The 21539-nt window shown below is 48.8% G+C and overlaps 1 protein-coding gene across 2 annotated transcripts in view; it reads right to left on the reverse strand.

The window, feature by feature from the left end:
• Positions 1-4574: 4574 nt before the first annotated feature.
• Positions 4575-21539, reverse strand: part of LOC133121948 (phospholipid phosphatase-related protein type 5-like) — a 43452-nt gene continuing 26487 nt past the window's right edge. The window contains exons 4-8 of one of the 2 annotated variants that reach the window (XM_061231538.1): positions 8960-9080; positions 7865-8067; positions 7279-7455; positions 6392-6519; positions 4575-4953 (exon numbers count right to left, since the gene is read on the reverse strand). In XM_061231538.1, the coding sequence (XP_061087522.1) occupies positions 4848-4953; positions 6392-6519; positions 7279-7455; positions 7865-8067; positions 8960-9080 (735 nt within the window). In that variant the 3' untranslated portion in view covers positions 4575-4847. Of the gene's footprint in view, positions 4954-6375; positions 6520-7278; positions 7456-7864; positions 8116-8959; positions 9081-21539 lie in introns of both variants that reach the window. The other variant, XM_061231539.1, reaches the window with a different exon arrangement.

Genomic DNA, 21539 nt, shown 5'->3' on the forward strand with positions numbered 1-21539 from the left:
AATGCACTGAAAAAGATCATTATTTTTGTGTGTAGTTGTGGGGCCTTGATTCTCCTAGCGGAGTCCAGGAACAATGGCCAATTGACCATGTGCCTAACCAGAGTCAAAGCAACAATAACATGCCTGTGCAAGTCACTGCAAGATCATTCCATTTATATATCACCGCAGTGATGAGGGGGAAACTCACCTCAACCACCACTGATGTGTAGCACTGAAACAGGTGATGCACGGCAGCCATTTTGCATCAGAACGCTCACCACACACCAACTGAGGTGGCGAGGGAGAGAACAATTTGTTTAGCCAATTAGGTCAGGTGATGATTAGGTTGAAAGAACCAGGATGGGAATTTAGCCAGCACACTGGGGAACCCTGTACTCCTTGCAATGAGTGTTGTGGGATCTTTAATGACCACAGTGAGTCAGGACCTCGGTTTAACGTCTCATCTGAAAGACAGCACATCCTACAGCAGTGTCCCCCATTGCTGCACTGGGGCATTGGGATTTATTAGAACAGAGGGAAGATCATCGCCAACTGGCCGACAAACACCACTTCCAGCAGCAACTTAGCTTTCCCGGGAGTTCTCCCATCCAAGTACTAACCAAGCCCACACCTGCTTAGCTTCAGCCATTTCAGCATGGCTGCTGGCAAATACAGGAAAATGCCCGAGAAACTTCAGTCAGAGCTACAGAAACTTCCACCTGACTGCAGTCAAAGCTGTCCACCTGGCCACAGGGAGCACTGATGACAGTACAGGCAGTTAACCAATTAGCATTCATTTATTTTCATAACAAGAGCAGCAGTCATCATGCACATAATCAAATGAGGTTTATCTCTGTCCTTCCTCATGCTAGAAATAAAATACATTTGTTACATTTTGAAATGTTGATATGCAATGTAGCCTTTTTCATCTAATTTCAACCATCCATCCATCCATCAATATCTAACCGGCTTATTCCTGCTGGAGCCTATCCATTGCAGGGCTCTTATTCCAACTTAGAAAAAAACATGGGCAAACAATAATTAGTTAAAATCACTATAAAGGCAGGCTCATTAATTAGAGTTCTTTTTACAATCCAGTCCATGTTTGCTTGGCAAATTATGAAAATCAAACAAGAAAGTCAGTGTTGCCATCTTGTGGAACACAAGACGTAGTGCAACTGAAAACAGAACAAAGCTCTTCTGAAATGGAAATTTGACCTCCCACTGTATATAATGGGGGTGAAGCACATACACAGATCAAGTGCTATATGAAGCTTGGTACTAATGTTTGATGAATACAAAATGAAATCTCTGTTATTTTAAACACCAAAAGGGGGCAGTATATATCTGTATGATTTATGGCAAGAGGGAGTTCTGGAAGTCTATTTGAGTGCTGTGGACTATACAGCTAAACCAATCAGAGACTGACAATGAATTATCTCTGTGTGTGGTCACTAGCATCAGTTAGAAAAAAGAAAAGGCAAAATCTTAAACCGCCTGAATCAAACAGAGGCAAATACACTATTTTATTTTAATACAGACAGTATTTAATTTTCTTATCAGACAAATCTTTACAAAACAGAAGGTACATCATCATTACACAGATAAAAACAATGTCACCTTCAAACACTTCATGTTACATGTCGCTTCTTTTTGTGTTAATTACATCTTTTCAAATTTTGTTAATAAAGTGTTGGCTGAAAAAAAGCCAAAAACATCAACCGTCATGTGCATCTGCCAATAATCATCGTGATAAGTCTCTCCCATCGGGTGCTCAGGATGTCCGTTCAGAGTCCAAGTGTTCAACAGAAAATTAAGAAACAGTAATCTAAAATAGTCAAAGAGCAGATATCAACAACTAAAAACAGAAACAGCACAGTAGTAGTCTGTAATCATGAGTAATAATATAAAAAAAGTGTGGCAAAGTTTTGGTTCAGACTGTACCCAAATATCAAGGTTGTTTCTATTATTTTGCAGAGACCTCCAAAGCAAGCGGCGCAGAGTGGAAGCTAAAGAGGCAAAAGAGCAATGGGCTTCACCATTAGCATTTCACCCCAATTGAGAGTCTGTTGAACTCTGGGGCTCCCACTGATGGCGTTCGGTTTAAAACTCGAGTTACTAATGTACAGATGCCAGAAATCAACTGCTGCACCGCGGCTCTTAACTATGTCCATCTGAGAGCCTGTGTGAAAGGAGGTCAAAGCTATTTCGTCTTCTGTTGTTTTTTTACTCTTTCTCTTTTTTTCTTTGATGGAACCCGCGGGCTTCTGTATATTCGAACACCAAACCTGTATACTGGCCACGTATCAAAGCAGGCTATGCGTGTCGGCGCCAATCTTGTCAAATGACCGATGGCCACGTTTCCTATTCCGGATTTTGTTGGGGGACTCGACGGAGGCTGCTTGCAAAATGGAGGCCATTTTCTGGACATCACCACCATGTGTTGCTGGCGTGAATGAGTTGCTCATGAAAATGCAACTTTAAAACCTGCAAGACGTCGTTGCCCTCTCAGCCTCTGCCTCAGTAACAGTTGCAGGTTCGATGGTGTGCGTGTGTGTGTAAAATGTGTGTTTTTATACCAAAAAAAAAAAGATATTTACAAAATGGTACAAACAGGTTCCAGGTAGAGGAAATGGGGAGCTGCTTAAAAGAGACGGGGATAAGAAAGAGAAAGGGGGTGATGGAGGGGAAGAAAGAGGGAGGAGGGAGAAGGAGAGGTGACAGCGGTGGAGCTACAGCATGGTAGGACGTGTGAGAGACACATCGGAGGTATCGGGGGGGGGGAGAGAGCAAGCAGGTGAGTGGGATTGTGCAAATTAACAGCAGCAAAACTGTCATGCCGATCAAAAGCAGTGCGGCACATGGCCTGCAGACCTCACATACACGTAGATAAATTAATATATAAATCATCTGTTAATGAGTTAGCTCAGAAATAGACACGTACAGCATATCATGACCATACTTTCAGCAGAGCAGAAGTAGATGGGAGGGGACAGGTAGGCAGGAAATATTTGAGTCCAGGCATCCTGGATGATATTCTATCCCAATGCATTCTATTTCCTTTAGTTTACCGTAAGAACCCAGCAAAGAACTACTCCTGCTATACTGAACTGCACAGTCAGGTCAGAAATTATCACCTACAACCTACATCACGTTAACAAGGTCCCTGCTCTGACAATACAAGATAAATACAATAGAAAAGGATTCCTCTATACAGAAAATACAGAATTCTTAGTCATTCTTACTCTAAAACCAGTCTAGACCTTTCTAAAAATCTAAGCGCTTCCTTAACTTGTATCTTTTAGCTTGGCCTCCGATGGTCAGAGAAATGAGCTAACGAGTGTCAGCAGCTGAATTCCCTTTGAATATTTTTTGTTCCTGAGCGACGTGAAAAGATCCTGTGATTTGTACGAGCCTCTGAGCGATGAGCTGGATGAGAGCTGGGGAACTGCTGATTGGCCTGCGTTTCTTTGAGTGGAATTTAGCAGAAGGGCTTTCTAGAACAGACGCAGGTGCAGTCAGAGGACACCGGCCTGTGCTAGAAAGGAACTCAATCAAAACCTTGCTACACAGAAGCCTTAGCCTGGAGGGCCTTATCGCCCAGCTTAAGTGACATTTAGCGCTTGAGAACACAGTCTCGCTACGGACATTTCCGCGGTTCCGTCACCCGTTGACAAGACTGCGGCTCGTCGGCTCACCCCGGCTAGCTCTAATCCACATAAAACATGTGAATACGCAGATTAACTGCGGGATTAGCAGACTGGGCAAGTTCTATGTTCTCGCCTTGTTCCATGTTCCATGTTCTCGCCTTGTTCCATGTTCTATGTTCTCGCCTTGTTCCATGTCTGTAGGGGCCCGTGCCTCCCTCCTCACGCAGGGTTCGGAGGTCCGAGCAGCTCATCTGTGCTCCTCTGTAAGGCAGCGGGGAGTCTGGCTGTGCCCCCGCCTGCTCTGATTATCACGTAGGAGTCAGACATTAGTGAGCTCAGCCCAGTCTCAGGCTAACGCTTGGGAGAGCTGGAGTGAGTTTGAACCTCAGAGTGATTTTCGCCGACAGACTTTTTCCTTGGAGATGCGCCAAGGTGGAGAGGGTGGTTTCCGTTGGTACCTGGGGGCTGAACGGGAGTAGGAGCAGGTGGGACTGGCACGGGTGGCTGAGTGGGCTCATAGTCTACCTCAGTTGGATACAGAGAGCGATGTCACTTCCTGTAGTCCGCGATAGGAGCTTGGTTGGTTAGATTTTTTTTTGAAGGCTCCGTTTCTTCAGGGTAGTAGAGTAAACACATACCGGAGAAAGTATGGGACTGCTTCTGAATACCACAGCACACAAAAGCCAGACGAGCAGTAGGGTGGGCGGGAGTCAGTTCTAACAGGAGAGTTTTCAGGAGATACAATAGAGAGGCAGTTTGGAATGCGGGTCTGACTGGCAGACTGCCTCTGCCCCACCGTGGGCTCCTACAGAACACTGAAACAGCACGCGAAACCTGACGGATTTAGGGGCCCATGTTGTTGCCTTTCCTTTTCAGAAATGTTCCGGCAAGTTGAAGATTGTCCTTGAAAAGGGACTAAAATAGACAAAACTGACTGGATTGTAACTTTGGGACTTTTACGAACTCGGTGGGAAAAGGGGGATTTCAGGAACGATAAAAGCAGTAAAAAAAGAACTCTGTACAGTAAGAGCGCTCACCTCAGTCCAGAGAGAAAAGCTTGTCTCGGGGGGAATGTGCAGTTCAGTGAGTGTGACTGAAAGGAGGGATGGGCACAGGGAGGGCCGGGCCGAGCCTAGACCTGGGTGGAGAAGGAGCGGATGAGGAGGGGGCGCCCGGTCGGGTGGACGGCACATGGCTGGGCGTGGCCGGGGGGCAGGTCTAGACTTCGCTGGAGATGGAGCGAGACGGTATTAAGACATCGGGGGTGACGGGGAACAGGTAAGGCTGATGGTCATGTGATCTCGGTGAACGCAGATCCCGGAGTCTGCAGAGGAGAAAAGATAGAGGAGGGGAGGGGGGGGGGGGTTGGAGAGAAGGAGAAGAGAGGGAGGAGGAGCGTAAATAACGGAGGTGAATAAAAGTGGGGAAAAAAAGGGGAGAGTTGCAGAGAGTGAGAATAACAGAAAAACAGTTAAAAAAGAAGGGGGAGAGAGGATGTAGAGAGAGGTTCATGGGCCCAGGCAGGAGGTTTGTGATCAGGAGAAGAGAAAGAGTGTGGGTGGTGGAGATGGGTTTGTCCGAGGAGAGGAGAGAAACAGGAGAGTGAGAGAGCGCAGCACTTAGGCGGCTAATCGTTTCTCCAGGGTTCAAAGGTCAAACAACATTCCAAAGATTTTGATTGGTCGAAAGATCCATCTGATTAAGCTGTGAATTAGGCATGTTAAAGTAGTCATTCAACTGAAGGAGCTAAATTGTCTCCCAGAAGTTGATTGCTGGAGAGAGCCACTAACAAAGGAATGCAAGTGGCCTACTGCTGACACACGTCTATGTTATTACGAGAGATATTTCAGGCTGGGTCATTGAAATCATGCTTTAAAGCACTACTGATTCTGAATACTAAAAGACTCAGTAGAAATGTTATTGAACAGGGTGCAGTGTGTGTGGAGCAGGGTGCAGTGTGTGAGGAGCAGGGTGCAGTGTGTGTGTGTGTGTGTGTGTGTGTGTGTGGAGCAGGCTGCAGTGTGTGTGGGGCAGGGTGAAGTGTGTGAGGGTCAGGGTGCAGTGTGTGTGGAGCATGGTGCAGTGTGTGAGGAGCAGAGTGCAGTGTGTGTGTGTGCATGTGTGTGTGTGTGTGTGTGTGTGTGAGGATCAGGGTGCAGTGTGTGTGTGTGTGTGTGTGTGTGTGTGTGTGTGTGTGAGGATCAGGGTGCAGTGTGTGTGTGTGAGGATCAGGGTGCAGTGTGTGTGTGTGTGTGTGTGTGTGAGGAGCAGGGTGCAGTGTGTGTGTGTGTGTGTGTGTGTGTGCGTGTGTGTGTGGAGCAGGGTGCAGTGTGTGTGTGTGTGTGTGTGTGTGTGTGGAGCAGGGTGCAGTGTGTGTGTGTGTGTGTGTGTGCGTGTGTGAGGAGCAGGGTGCAGTGTGTGTGTGTGTGTGTGTGTGTGTGCGTGTGTGTGTGGAGCAGGGTGCAGTGTGTGTGTGTGTGTGTGCGTGTGTGTGGAGCAGGGTGCAGTGTGTGTGTGGAGTAGGGTGCAGTGTGTGTGTGTGTGTGTGTGTGTGTGTGTGAGGAGCAGGGTGCAGTGTGTGTGAGGACAGGAGAGAGCAGAGTTCAGTATCAGGGCTGAAGCGTGTGGTTTACAGTGGGGCAGGCTGGTGGGTGAGGGTGCGTGTGAGGGGACATTTGGGGGGAGAGAGGGGGCAGGGGGTGTGTCTCCCCCTCTGTCCTGCTGTCTGCACTCCCCCGTCCCTTACCTGAGGGCCACTTAACTTTTCGAGTGGACTCTCCACACAGGCCAGCGGCATCATGGGCATGCTCAGGACAGGCTCAGGGCGCTGGGGCGGGGCCGGCGGGGGGGGCAGCTGGGTCTGCTGGAAGTTATTAATCACACACGTCACCTGAGAGAGAGAGGGAGAGAGAGAGAGAGGGAGAGAGAGAGAGAGAGAGAGAGAGAGAGAGAGAGAGAGAGAGAGAGAGAGAGAGAGAGAGATTATTATTCAGAAAGCAGGCAGCTAATACCTGAGTCAAAAACAAAATTGTATTGAATTCAAATACTTTTTTATTCTTGATTGATCTTGCCTGGTAAAACTGAGCCAACCAAGAGGACCAGAAGGCAGGGATTGCAGTTTTTGAAAGTATTTCACACTCCAACACTCCACACTCAATACACCAGACAAGCTCAGTAAAGCATAGAAAAATAACTGAATCCAAACCAATTATGTTTTTGACCCAGGTTGGAATAAAAATAAGAAGAAATAGGCAGCAAATAATAAGACTGCAAGCAGTATATCAAATGCATGTTACAAATAAAAATCTGAAATATGCATTTGCGTTCATATGTAATGGAGTTTTTTCACCTCTTTATTATATGGTAATGGAAAGGCTCCAGCAGCAGAAGACCAATACGTCTAAAAAAGAAATACCTAATAAAGTGGGTACTGAGTGTAGCTACATACAAAAGGATCATATGCCTCCAACAATTATATGCATACACCTTTGGGAGGTATCCATATCATATATAAATGTCTAAGAAACAGTTTAGTGAGTTTTTGCCCATGTCCACAAAGGCACTCCCATACAGGTACATGCAGCTTGACATGAGGACCTCAGACTCCCCAATGCACACCCCTCCCCTCCCCCTGCCCCACGCCCCTCACCAGAAAGGCAGCGATGGCCCCCCCGGTCAGGAAGCCCGCCAGCACGTCTGACCAGTGGTTCCGGTATTCAGCCACGCGCACCACGCCCACCAGCACCGCCAGAGACAGCAGCGTCAGACACAGCGTGGGCTTGGTCAGCCTTGTGCCCTTCGTGCGGAACACGATGGTCACGTACATCTGGAAAAGAGTCACAAGCACACACACACGCACACACACATAGACAAACACACACACACACACGGACAAACACACACACACAAACACACACAGACAAACACACGCACACACATGTATACACACACACGCACGCACACACACATAATCACACACACACACACGTATATACACACACGCAAAGAGAGGAGCTTACTTGAGATCTGCAGCATCTTCATACTTTATTATACAACACTCTCTGTATAGTGTACAGTACATATCACATTATTATTACATAGCACTTTTCTAACATGCCAAGCACTTTTCAACAAGTAGGACACGCACATACGTGCGCTGTCATTCATGTCATCAGTGAGTCATAAAACAGTCTTGTCACTCCTCCCCTCCCCTCCCCTCATCCCTCCCTCCATACCACGGTGTACACGGCAGAGTAGAGGCTGAGGGCTGCGTCCTTGGAGGGGAAGGATTTGCGGGCGGACGCCACCACGTAGGGGTTCCCTGTGCAGGCACGGCGTTCCGTGACGTACTGCACGCCGGAGTGGCAGCCCAGCGCAGTGTAGTTGGGTCGACAGGCAGACAGGAAGTGAGGCGTCTGGTTTCCTGTCACCACCTGCCCTGCGTTAGCAAATATCGTAGTGGTGAAGAGGCCAAAAGAATAGACTCCTGATCGAGGGGAGGGATGAGTGAAGAAAGAGCGCGACATGGAGTGATGGAGGACGGAGAGTTTTGTGGGAAGGGGGGCCGGGTTGAGAGGAGAGATCGTGAGAAATGAGAGAATGAAAGGCAGGGAAGGGAGAGAAGGAAGGAAGAGTGAGAATGCATAAGAAAATGAGAAGGAGGGCAGAGTAGAAGAGATGGAGATTAGACACAAAAAGAGAGACAGGGAGAACAGAAGGGAAGAGAAAATAATAAAACTTAAGAAATAGATTGACACATCATCATCACTGAAATTAAATGGAAATAGCAATTAATGTGCTCCATTTGAAATATGCCATCTGGCATTTCATCCGCTTTAAGCTGCTCAAGTAAGACTGAGGTCTGTCATACGGTGCATCAGACAGGTGTGTAAGATGTGCTAGTGTGTCTGTCAGTGTGTGAGACTGAGGTATGTTAGAGTGTCAGTCAGTGTGTCATACGGTGCATCAGACAGGTGTGTAAGATGTGCTAGTGTGTCTGTCAGTGTGTGAGACTGAGGTATGTTAGAGTGTCAGTCAGTGTGTCATACGGTGCATCAGACAGTGCATCAGACAGGTGTGTAAGATGTGCTAGTGTGTCTGTCAGTGTGTGAGACTGAGGTATGTTAGAGTGTCAGTCAGTGTGTCATATGGTGCATCAGACAGTGCATCAGACAGGTGTGCTGGAGTGTCAGTCAGTGTGTCAGACTGAGGCGTGTCGGAGTGTCAGTCAGTGTGTCAGACTGAGGCGTGTCAGAGTGTCAGTCAGTGTGTCAGACTGAAGTGCGTCATACGGTGCTTCAGAATAGACTGAACGCTGCAGCCGTAGTTACCAAGAAACCGAACGATTCTGCGCAGCAGGGGGTTGAAGTAGCAGCAGTCTGCCGTCACGATGGTCTTCTCCTGAGCCGCCTCTGACTTCATGAAGAAGCACGTCAACTCGCCGGCCAAGATCTACAGGTTACACAAAACACCTTCAATACTTCCCCCGCTGACGAGCCCCCGAGGATTAATGCTAATGCCAAATTAAATTAAAAAGTAATTTCAGCAAACAAAATTGAAATGCAGCATACACTTCAATAAATCATTATTCCAAGCACATTTACAATGGAACATCAGGATGGGCCATTGCACACAGTCTTTCGTACAAAATAATAATGTGCCTCAATTGCAGTATAACAGAAATATAATTAAGTCCACATAATCAAACACAGAAACACAAAGCACATAATATAAACCCTAATGGTAATAATAATGCTAAACCATCAGACTGTCTACACAATTATAAAGCCTGGTTCCAAAAGGAACCCTGTGATTCCGTAGAAAACCCATTTCTAGCTCAAGAGTTCAAGAGTTCAAGAAAGCCAAGGGGTGACAGTCGTCGAGGTAAGAACAGTCGTCTGGCAGTCGGAGGGTTGCCGGTTCAATCCCACCCTGGGTGTGTCGAAGCGTCCCTGAGCAGGTTGGTGCCTTGCATGGCAGCCAATCACTGTTCGTGTGTGACTGTGAGTGTGAGTGTGAGTGTGGGTGAATGAGAAGCATCAGTTTACCATTTGTTGGGCAAAATGGTTCTTTCTCTGGGGGCCTTCAGACTTCACTTGACCCCTATGATAGAGGGTTCTAAAACTAAAGCCACAGAACCCTGTTTTCAGAGAGAGTGGACTTCGCCTGTCCACGTCAGCCTCATCATGAGCATCTTTGAAAACTGAGCATTAGATTTACAAGTTCAGTTCACCAGTCTGGGTGTAATAAGCGTGACTGTGTGAGTTTGCGTGAATATCTGCCGGCCTGTTCGTGAGTATATCTCAGAGTCTATGTGCAAGGACATACAGTAAGATAATACAGTAACATAGCTCATACTGGCAAGAAGTTAATTCACACTACGCACAGGATGTGCGTGCCCACACAAACGCCCATCATCACCACGCATTATCCACTCATTTGAATGAGCTCACACAGAGAGCATATAACAATCCGCACACTCAACCCCTTCAGCGCTAATGCGCTCTGTCTCCTGTGTGTTCCGCCTGTCCGCAGTCAGGACTGGGAAACGATTCCCGATAATCCGCCCGTTGGACTTCCAGACACGCTTCCAGCGCCTTCCAGTTCTAACTCCAGGATTCCAACGCGGGGCGAAGCTCGCCAAAACTGCGCCCCCTCTGAAACCTGTTCCTGGCGACGCCCGCATCCTCACGTCTCTGAGGCATCGTCGACCGGGAACCCGTGTGGGTCACACGCTCGTGAAATACGCGCGGCAGAGATCCAGAACGCAAACGGCAACGGTACAGAGTCCGGCGCAGGCGCCGTGCCGTCATTAGCGGAGAGGAGCGGAAGGAGGGGTTTAATGGAGCTCCGGGCTGGGGATAATGCGCAGGGAGGGCGGGAGCTTTGATGTGTGTTAGTCACCGTCAGGCACGAGCGGTGGCGGCAGAGGAGGGGCACTGAGCACACAGCCGGGGGAGGCGGGAGGCAGAGCCGGGGGCTGCAGAGGAGGGGCACTGAGCACACAGCCGGGGGAGGCGGGAGGCAGAGCCGGGGGCTGCAGAGGAGGGGCACTGAGCACACAGCCGGGGGAGGCGGGAGGCAGAGCCGGGGGGCGCGTGCGCTCGGCGAACATCACGGGGGCAGACGCCGTTCCGCTCAACACTAACACCAGCTGGCAAATATTTACACTGCTCTAAACGCCCAGCTGTCTGCGGACGGGATGAGTGGCAGGTGCCTTCCCCCCGCGAGGCCGTCCGGGGAAACTACGTAAAAACTGCGGCTGTCCCGTAGACCAGTCACCGCCTGTGTGTCCCCCGCCCCAGACCTGCCTGTATTTCCCCCGCCCCAGACCTGCCTGCGTTTCCCCCGCGCCAGACCTGCCTGTGTTTCCCCCGCGTCAGACCTGCCTGTGTTTCCCCCGCCCCAGACCTGCCTGCGTTTCCCCCGCGCCAGACCTGCCTGTATTTCCCCCGCGCCAGACCTGCCTGTGTTTCCCCCGCGCCAGACCTGCCTGTGTTTCCCCCGCCCCAGACCTGCCTGTGTTTCCCCCGCGCCAGACCTGCCTGTTTCCCCCGCGTCAGACCTGCCTGTGTTTCCCCCGCCCCAGACCTGCCTGCGTTTCCCCCGCGCCAGACCTGCCTGTGTTTCCCCCGCCCCAGACCTGCCTGTGTTTCCCCCGCCCCAGACCTGCCTGCGTTTCCCCCGCGCCAGACCTGCCTGTGTTTCCCCCGCCCCAGACCTGCCTGTGTTTCCCCCGCCCCAGACCTGCCTGTGTTTCCCCCGCTTAGCTTCCCTTCATTGTCATTGGTGCCTTGTGCGTCTGGTTGTTTCTTTGTTTGTGCTTCTATTGTTGTGCTATTGGCTGATTTGTTTTCCCCACCTGTGTGCTGTCAGTCATTAATCTCACCAGATTGTTTTCAGCATTTAGTTTGCTGTGAGTCGTGCCTTCACAGGAACCCTCAGCCTTATTTCATGCTCCATTATTTTGTGATTCCTAGTTTATTGTGCCCTTTGTTCTAGCTTCCTGCTTATTCGTCTTTGTCTTTGCCAATGTTTTCTCCCAGTGTTAGTATTTTGTGTTCCTTCCGGTTTGTTTTTTTTGCTTTTTCTAATTAAAGCGCTGTAATTGGTTCAACCCCCCCCCCCCATCTCGCGTGACTCTCCCGTGACTCTCGGGTCCACCTCCAGGGGCCGTCACCTCAGAACCGGCTCCACGGCGCAGCCACGCGTGGGCTCTCCCTGCCCCGGTCGTGTCTCACTGCGAGGCCCAGCGTGTGGCGGAGATGACCAGGAGCCGCAGGGGGTGCGTGGGAGGCTGACGTAAAAGGCAGAGCGACAGAAAGGCTCTGGAATATTCTGCCGTGTGAATGTTTCAGAGCGTGCCCCCCCACTGTTTTTTGCCAGACCCCCACAGCCCACCCCATCCCCTCTCAGTCCTGTCACTGAGCAGGGCTGAGCAGTAATTGGCCTCTTATAAATAATGTTTGGTGGAGGAGAAGTTGGGCAAACCAGACTTGCCGCTCAGAGGCTACAGTTGTAAATTCCACCGTGGGTTACAGTTGTTGCCTTTAAAGAAATTCCTTTAAACTGTCTCTTTAGAGCAGTTCCTTGAAACAGTGTCTTTAAAGCAATTCCTTAAGCCATGCAACACTTGCTCCTTTTAGGGAGGTTACTGGCAGTCTCCAGCAGCGCACTTTGTGTTGAATACCCTGCTTACTCATTTATTTCAGTCTCACATTATTACTCCAGCACATATTTGTGTAATTCCACGCTCGTTCAAAAGCAAGAGCAGTCAGCCCGGCTGTCAGTTACAGGGCCCCCTAACAATATAATGACTCAACATCCCAGGGAATAAGGGGCTTTCTCTGCATACGAAATAAGGCTTCAAATTAATTTCTTTCGGCTCATATACAATTAGTCACTGCTCCATTTTATCACAGCTGAGGTCGTCTTCTTTTAATTTGAATTTGTTCCTGTGTCTCTGCGTTACATGCAACAGGTGCATTGAGTTGTTAATCTTTGCTGTCATTATTACTTTAACTGTTTTCGTTCACGGTATTTTATTCTATTCTATTACATGTATAATGCTTACTGGTTTGAGCTGGGATACTCCTGTATCTCATCATTCTTTTCTCAAAGCCTTTTTTCTCTCCTATTATGCAATGAATTAATAATGAATTCATAGTTAATTTATAGTAATTCATGGAGAGAATTTTCTGGCTGATGTTTAACTTTAGACTACTTTGGGGCTCTGTTCATTAAAAATCTCAATGTGGATATGAGTTAACCATACTATGCCCCAATACAAGTTTCGGTAGAGAGCAGTAGAGAGAATGAATGAATGAATGAATGCATGAATGAATGAATGACCGAACAAACAAACGAATGAAGGAATGCACTAGCACAAACAGGCCTGTTTCTTTCTATTGCCTTTGAAATGACGAGTCCCATATGTTCAGCTTAATTGCCTCCTAAGCATTTTAGCGCTTCATCCTATCGTCCTACTGGATGAAGTGCTGTGATAATCCCAAGGTCCACTCCAATGGGCACATAAAGGATTACAGGAGCAGCACATTATAAAAGTTATTATACAGCTCATTAAGAGTAGCTGCTGCCCTCCACACATTTCTCTCCTTGGTTAATGGCTACTCGTGTTGATAAGCCTGAATTATGGATGCTCTTATAGTACATTGGGGAAAGAGAGCCAGAGAAATGAATAATTCACATGAAAGCCTAGTTGTAGCTCACACAGTAAACCATGTCACACATATTTTAACGAACAGCTTTTAAATCACACATCTGCATTGTGCAAAGTTGATGACACTGTTCTTGTGAGCTTCTCAACCCAAAGAGTGTGGAGAAGTCTCCTCTCTTCACACAATACAGTACAAATGCACACAAACACATTTATGTGCATGTGTGCGAACACACACACATACACACACACACTCACATCCAAAGACAGACAATAAAACAGCTAAAATAGATCAAACAATGTCATTTGACATCCATCAGTCACATGTGGGTTCAGTTGAAAATGCATGCATAAGACACAGACAAAGAAATGTCTCAAATAACATACATTATGAATCAATCCTACAGCCTTACGTGTGACCCAGTGGAATACACAGGGTGCTGGGGTGGGGAGAGGACGGGCATGGCTCATGTTTCTCAGCTATACATTCACCCGCCCTCCAGCACAGCTGCACAGGGAGGCCCACACACCCTCTCCAGCACAGCTGCACAGTGAGGCCCAGCACACCCCCTTCAGCACAGCTGCACAGTGAGGCCCAGCACACCCCCTCATCCAGCACAGCTGCACAGTGAGGCCCAGCACACCCCCTCCACCAGCACAGCTGCACAGTGAGGCCCAGCACACCCCCCTCCTTTCTCCAGCACAGCTGCGCAGTGAGGCCCAGGACACTCCCTCCTCCAGCACAGCTGCACAGTGAGGCCCAGCACACCCCCTCATCCAGCACAGCTGCACAGTGAGGCCCAGCACACCCCCCTCCTTTCTCCAGCACAGCTGCGCAGTGAGGCCCAGGACACTCCCTCCTCCAGCACAGCTGCACAGTGAGGCCCAGCACACCCCCTCATCCAGCACAGCTGCACAGTGAGGCCCAGCACCCCCCTCCAGCACAGCTGCACAGTGAGGCCCAGCACCCCCCCTCCCCTCTCTCCAGCACAGCTGCACAGTGGGGCCCAGGACACACAGTGGAACACTGTCAGTACTGATCATCAGAAGCTTCACCATGCTGACAGATATCTGCACCACTGCTGCCATGGGAATCAAGCTGATCGGTGCCTGAATCACAGTCATGGTGCCTATTATAAATCTGTCATAAATGTGTTATAAAAGTTTAAGGAGCACAGCGGAAAATCTCAGCACTGGGAGATGAGAAAGGGACTCAGTACAAAACACTGTTAAAAAGTGAGAGACACCAAGCAGCCTAAACTGCGTGGGAAAATGTGGAGTAAGAACAGAGAATAAAATAGACTAAACTGTAATCTGTCATAAAACAAATGTTGCAGTCACATGAGGGAGAAAAAAAGATTTGAATCCATTAGCTCTGACAGATAAACATTTACAGCAGTACTGGGACGGTTGTTCTGGCTCTGTACTCTAGCACACTGGATTTTAAATAAAATAATGAATATAAGTTCAGCTTTAATTTGAGGGCATAGACATCCATATCAACACATATAGGAATTACAGCCCTTTGAATACACAGTCCCCCAATTTTAGGGGAGCAGAAGTAATGGGACAGATAAAGGCGTCATATTTCGTTGCAAATCCTTTTTGCAACTAAAGGACATCTTGTTTTCTATCATCACAGACAGGCAGAACAGAAAGAGAGCCACAGGGTTCAACAGGGAGAGACATAGAGGATGGCGGTAGGTAGGCTACTGATGCCTGCCTTTTTGATGCTGAAGAGTTATCGCAAAATGGCAGCTGCTTCTGAACAGAGATCCCGCACCGGCTCCTCAACAGCAGCGAGAGACACCGACATCACAGGAAACTCACTGAGCTCAGAGTTTTTTTTGAAGATGAAGAAAAAAAAGCTTCTGGCCCCGGTCTCCCCCCCCCCCCCCCCATTAACCGCTGAGCCTTAAAGAGCAATCGATACACAGTGTGTTTAAAATTAGAACACGGCAGGGCTGGAGTCAGTCCAGTTGCGATTCAGTCAATTCGGGAAATGAATTGAAATCCATTTATGAATTGAAAAATGCCTATTAGGCTCTTTTGGGATTATACAGTTTGTGAATTGAATTCATTTTGGGGGGTTTAACTGAGCTCAATTGGAACGGGCCGCCAGCTCAGGTCAGAGTGTCGTTACTGCTGTAAATGCTGCGGAGCATCTCACAATATATCCCCTCTCCACATCTGCCCTGACCCCGTCATGCCTGCTTGCACCATTGTGCAGAAGCCCTGCCCTAACACAATTCCACAAATATAGTTGCACCCCAACAGTTCAACAGTTTCATCACGGCAGGGGCCATTATGAATGGGCATAGAGTCCATAAATCATGTATCTGAAATTATTTCAGGCTTGGTGCAGAAGAGTACTGTGGGATCTCTAACCTAATGGTGTGGTAATGACCAAGCAGCACAACAGAACACAACCAGAGAGGAGCAGCAGGGACAAAGTCACCTGTTGGCAGAGCAGAAAGCACCATCCACTGTAATGGAATGTAGTTTAACCTTCTGAATAGCAGGTCAAAGATTTTTGGAATGCTTTTCAACATTCTTAGCCAGCATTCTAGAACTCCATTTCTTTCATTACAGTTATTACAGTACAGTTAGCTGAGGCTTTTTATAGTTACTTACAGTTGATTAGACTAAGCAGGGGCCAATCCCCCCTGGAACAATGTGGGATTAAGGGCCTTGCTCAAGGGCCCAACAGCTGCACAGGTGATATTGTGGCCACACAGGGGCTTGAACCACCAATCTTCCGGGACCCAGTAAAGCAACTTAACCATTATGCGATAGGCTGCCCCTTTCAATGATCAGTAGTGATTGTCTCAGTTACAGTAAGAACATTCTGATAATTTGTGATCTTACACAAGGGTTAAACATGAAAGGGTCAAACCAAGCAAAAACCGGTGGTTACTAAAGATGGCCTTTAAAGACAAGCTGAAACAGAAGTTAGAGCCGCACGTTTCCCATCCACTTCCTGGAAAACAATTTGAATTTAGATTTTATGTCATTGTGTACCAGTGGGCGTGTTTGTCCATCAAATGTCTGTCAATTTCCCGTTCCCCTCCAATCAATATCGAGCAGCGCCACACATCCTCATTTGATGTCCTACTCCTCATTTGCTGTCCGTCAATCTGACTCTCCCCCCCTTCACCCCCCCCCCCCAAAAAAAAAGATCCTTTTCACTCATGTATGTCATATCACTTTCGTTTCAGCTTGTCTGTAAAGAGTTAACCCAAGCACAGCAGGTGGTGTCTAAAGAAGGCCTGCAGGTCCAATCCGGACCTCCAGCCTGACGGGCGGCTGGCCCTGATCCACACAGAGACAGCGGTGTCACAGTAACGGACGGCAGCTCTCCCCACGGGCCCCGGAGCTCTGTATCAAGCGTCTCCGCCTTATCGACCCGAGGACGCGCGCTTATCTCCGAACAACATCAGCCCAGCGTGCCGCGCGCGGGTCTTCTCCCGCATTCACAGCCTAACCTCGGGCCCTGAATCACGTCCACCGAGCGCGCCCCGTCCACAGGCTTTGTCAGACCCGTTTACGTATCGACCGGCGCCGGCTGCGCGCTCAGGCCCGACCATCGGAGCGTGATTCATCGCAGAGAAACCCGAAGGCTCGTCCTCACCGCGGCGAGCGGAGAACGCGCCAGCGCGCGCCCTCCCACACATACAATATTTATTAAACGAAAATGTCAAGATTAATCCGAACCGCCATTGTCGGCGATGATGTCAGCGCGAACCGGAGTTATATAGGTCAAAGTGAAGCACGGGGGGGGGGGTTTCACGCTGTGGAGGGGGAGGGGAGAGAAGGCGTGAGGGAGAGGAAGGAGATTTTAAAAAGCCACTGAGGGACGGGGGAAGAAAGGATGAGGAAAAAAGAGGGTAATTTTAGAGGCGACAGAACAAAGGGGTTTAAAATGACAGTCCAGGCAGAGTTTCTGATGGTCGCTGACGCAGTCAGCCAAACCCTGCCAAACCAAACCCTCCGGTGGAGTCCTGCGCCTCTCCGTGTCCGCATTCCTCATCCTCCCTTCTACACCTCCCTCAGGGTCTCTCTCCAGCCCGCAGACTCCCGCAGCCTCGGGTCTCCAACCGGCAGGTCACCGGCCGCTCTGTAACTCTGTCTACTGCCAGTGAATACTGTAAAGGTGGTTTGCTCTTGGGAAATGAATGGAGGAGGAACAGGAGAGATGTGCAGTAATTAAACTGAGAGGGCGGAGGGGGTAAAGAGGCTGCTCGGTATCTCTCTGGTGTCTATCCAGAGAGCCACGCTCATGCAGTCATGGTCTCAGCGCCGTGTTGTCATATCCTATTTTTCATCTGTCCTTTTCTCTCTCTTATCCCCTCTGTTGTTCATTTGATTATCTGCTTTGCATGGCTCTATTTCCAACCCCAGCGTGGAAAAGTAGGTTAGCCTCTCTCCCCTCTCTCTCTCTTCCTCTACCTCTGCTGTTCTCTTCCAATTCAATTTCACACCCCCTCTCAGTCTCTCTCTCCCCATCTCTCGCTCTCTCTCTCCCCAGTTGAGGCCCTACTGATCCCTTTTCATCTTGCCTTGTGCTCCACTCCCAGAAGCCCCCTCTCCTCCCCATCCTCTTTTCTTCTCCTCTGCTCCATACTTCTCCTTCTCATCCCTCCTTTTCTCTATCCTCCTCCATTCTCTGTTCTATCATCCTGTCTGCATTTTTCTCCAGCAGTTTTAGAGGAACACCTACACACATCTAGCGGACTCTAGGGACAAATTTTTAGACAGGCAGGTTAAATGGACACCACAGGCTGTCATGCCTGCTAAAGAGCCGGGAGCGAAAGAGAAGAGAAGAGAAGATAATAGAAGGGGAGAGAGAGGAGAAGACTTCTTCCACTTCCTGCGTCTCTCAGAGGGCTGTGACAAACACGCTTTAATCTCAGCACCCGCTAACGTGTCTTCATCTGTCACTGAGCACGTTCCCCCAGAGGAGTTCAGCACACGCGTGCCTCCTTCACACACCCGTTTACAGGCAGTCTTATCACCGCCATCACACGCGCCGTCAGAAGCGTACCCTTCACTCGCTCGATAGCGCCTTTAGCTCCATCGGCTTAGTTTCGCCCCGCAGACACGGTGCAGCACACAGGGCTGATTTTCTCTGGGACGCAGACTGTGTAGATTCAGGCTGAAGGAATTGAATTAAAGAGGGTGGCGAATCAGCTTGGATGGGAAAGGTCTCATGGTCCTTTCACATGAAAAACATAGTTACAGCCATTAAAAAAGAAAGCCACCATTATTTATTTAATCTGGTAAATGATTTACGTATTACTGTAAGGGACATGTTCCTTTATCCAGCACCACTGACCGTACAACAAACCCTTTTACACTGACATATGCATACCTATTCAAAAATGTAGGCTTTTCAAGCTAAATCAAAGTCTTGCATCTTTCCCGGGGTAGAACTCTAAAGATCGTGCTTGGCATCACATGCTGACAGACCGTGATGTCGCTGAGGTAGAGCTTGCAGACTGCAGCGTGGTGAAGGAACACATTTTAGCAAACGTGTTACACTGATGTTCCGCTGGCCCGACCGGCTCTGACATCACAACGTGTCTCGCACCATTTACATCGCAGCCACGCTTATTCCAGCCGCCTCTCTTCGCCCGGTTACCAAACACTATTTACACGTTGTGTCAGTTATCAGTTACCTCCATCACCCTTTCTCCACTCTCCCCGTCTCTAATTCTCACCCTGTCTCCGAGATGAGAACCTGTTCTCTCCTCGTTTCCATCCCCTTCTCCCTTGCCAACCCAATCGACCTATCCCCCTCCCATCGATTGTCGCTGTCTCTAATTTCCTTCCTCCCTGTATCCTGTTTCCCTGTTATAGAAAGATATGAGGACACCAGCGGTCTCCCATGTGAGGCTCCCCATGCCATCTGCTTCCACAGGCCATGTAAGAGAACACTGTCCCACAGCTGGGAATCACTCTCTCACGTGCGGCACGTGGCACTGGGGTTTGGTCGGGGGCGAGGTGGAGCGCTCGTCATTTTCCACAGAGGGTCCTCCATTTTGTACACGCTATCTGTCCCTGGCTACGGAGTCAGGACTCCGCACTGTCAGGTACACGGCCCCTTTAACTGCAGGGCACATCTCTGTGCTTCTGAGCGAGGGGAAAACTAAACTCCCAACCACACAAGAACAAACAAGCTACACATAATTACAGCAGTGAAAACAGAGCCAATATTAAGTGCTTAATGCTAATATTAAAATTCTAGATAATTGCTTCCAAGTCAGGCTTTCATGTTCCCTGGCCTGGTTTGGGGGAGTTCATTAAGTGCGGACGGTAATTACTCATGCTGTTCAAGCTGTCTCTGTGAAGTGAGGCGGGAGAAGGGGAGGGGAGGGGGGAGAACTTTGGTGCGTTTTAATTGCCGCCATTTCCATGGCATTCTGGGAGAAAGCGCGCCTGGAGCGGCGTGGCCGGGCCTTCGCCATGCGCCGCTAATTAGGCACAGGGGCGAGGACAGTGACCACATCTCAGACTCAACAGGTACATCTGCGCCACTGATACTGAAGTGTGTCTATGTGTGTCTACTATCAGCGTGTGGGTCTGTGTGCATATACCATAAGTGTATGTCTGTGTGTCTACTATCAGTGTGTGTCTGTGTGTCTACTATCAGTGTGTGGCTATGTGTGTCTACTATCAGTGTGTGTTTGTGTGTGTACTATCAGTGTGTGTATCTACGCGTGTCTACTATCAGTGTGTGTCTGCGTGTGTCTACTGTCAGTGTGTGTCTGTGTGTTTACTATCAGTGTGTGTCAGTGTGTGTACTATCAGTGTGTGTCTGTGTGTCTACTATCAGTGTTTGTCTCTGTGTGTCTACTATCAGTGTGTGGGTCTGTGTTCATATACCATCAGTGTATGTCTGTGTGTGTCTACTGTCAGTGTGTGTGTCTGTGTGTGTCTACCATCAGTGTGTGTATATTATCGGTGTTTGTGTCTGAGCGTGTGCACTATCAGTGAGTCACTACTATTAGCATGTGTCAAAGCTGTGCATTTACAATCTGTGTGTGTGTCTGAGTGTGTCTACTATCCGTGTGTCTCCACTATTGGTGTGTAACCCTGGTATCAGTGAGCGTGTGTTACATAGTAGGTGTGTTTGCACAATTGGGGTGTTTGTCTCTTTGATGCTACTCTTGTGTATCTCTGCTATTCATTTGTGTCTCTGCAGGAGCGAGAGAGCGAGAGAGAGAGAGAGTGTGAGAGAGAGAGAGCGCGATAGCACTTGTTTACGCTCTCTGCTGGGAGTTTGGGGACCAGAGTGCAGTGAGTGCACTTCTCTCTCAGCGCAGGCTAGCAGCCAGACGACATAACGAGCTGCCTGGTCTGTCCCATCTAAATAATAAGAGCTAACCTGCACTCTCATCTGACTGCCGTACTGAGCTCACGTGTCATCACCATCACCCGCAGCCCTGCAGGGAGCCCTGTTAGCACTGCTGCCTCACAGGAAGAAGGTTCTGGGTTCGAATCCCGGCAGGGCCAGATCTTCTCTGCGTGGAGTTTGCATGTTCTGCGTGGGTTTTCTCCGGGTACTCCGGTTTCCTCCCACACTCAAAGAAATGCATGCTAGGTTAGGTGTGCTCCGGCCGTTGCCCTTGACCAAGGCACTGGCCTCAGAACTGGAGTTGGTCCCCGGGCACTGTGGCTGCCCACGGCTCCTAGGTAACTAGGACGGGTCAAATGCAGAGGATAAGTTACCTCACGGAGTTCTACAAATATATTTTCATCTTAATTCACCACAGCACAAACCTCCCAGCCCACTACCTGAGAGCCTAAGCTGATCTGAGGATGGGCCTGAGCATGCCTGTAAAAGTACTTATTTGTACCCAAAGAGAACATTACTGTACTTCCAGGGTACATTTAGAAAATTAGAACAAAAATGTACCTCATCTGTCACCGTCTGAGAGTATATAGGGCGCTATTATAGAAGGAACTAAAATAATATATGTATGCTACACATGGCGGGACATTTGTTGCACCACTTCCAGAGGAAAAAAAAGGATTTTATATATTTTTTGACATGATACAAGTGCCTTGGATGACAAAAACATGTTGCAGTGAAAATATTTCCGAAAATATATTTTATTTTATTTTTATTGAATGTCACTTATGTCAGTGGTTCCCAACGTCGGTCCTGGGGGCCCTGTGCAGGCTGGTTTTCGTTCCAATCCCAGAATTTTAACACGATTATTTACCCCCTT

This window comes from Conger conger, chromosome 2, assembly GCF_963514075.1.
Source record: "Conger conger chromosome 2, fConCon1.1, whole genome shotgun sequence".
NCBI lineage: Eukaryota > Metazoa > Chordata > Actinopteri > Anguilliformes > Congridae > Conger > Conger conger.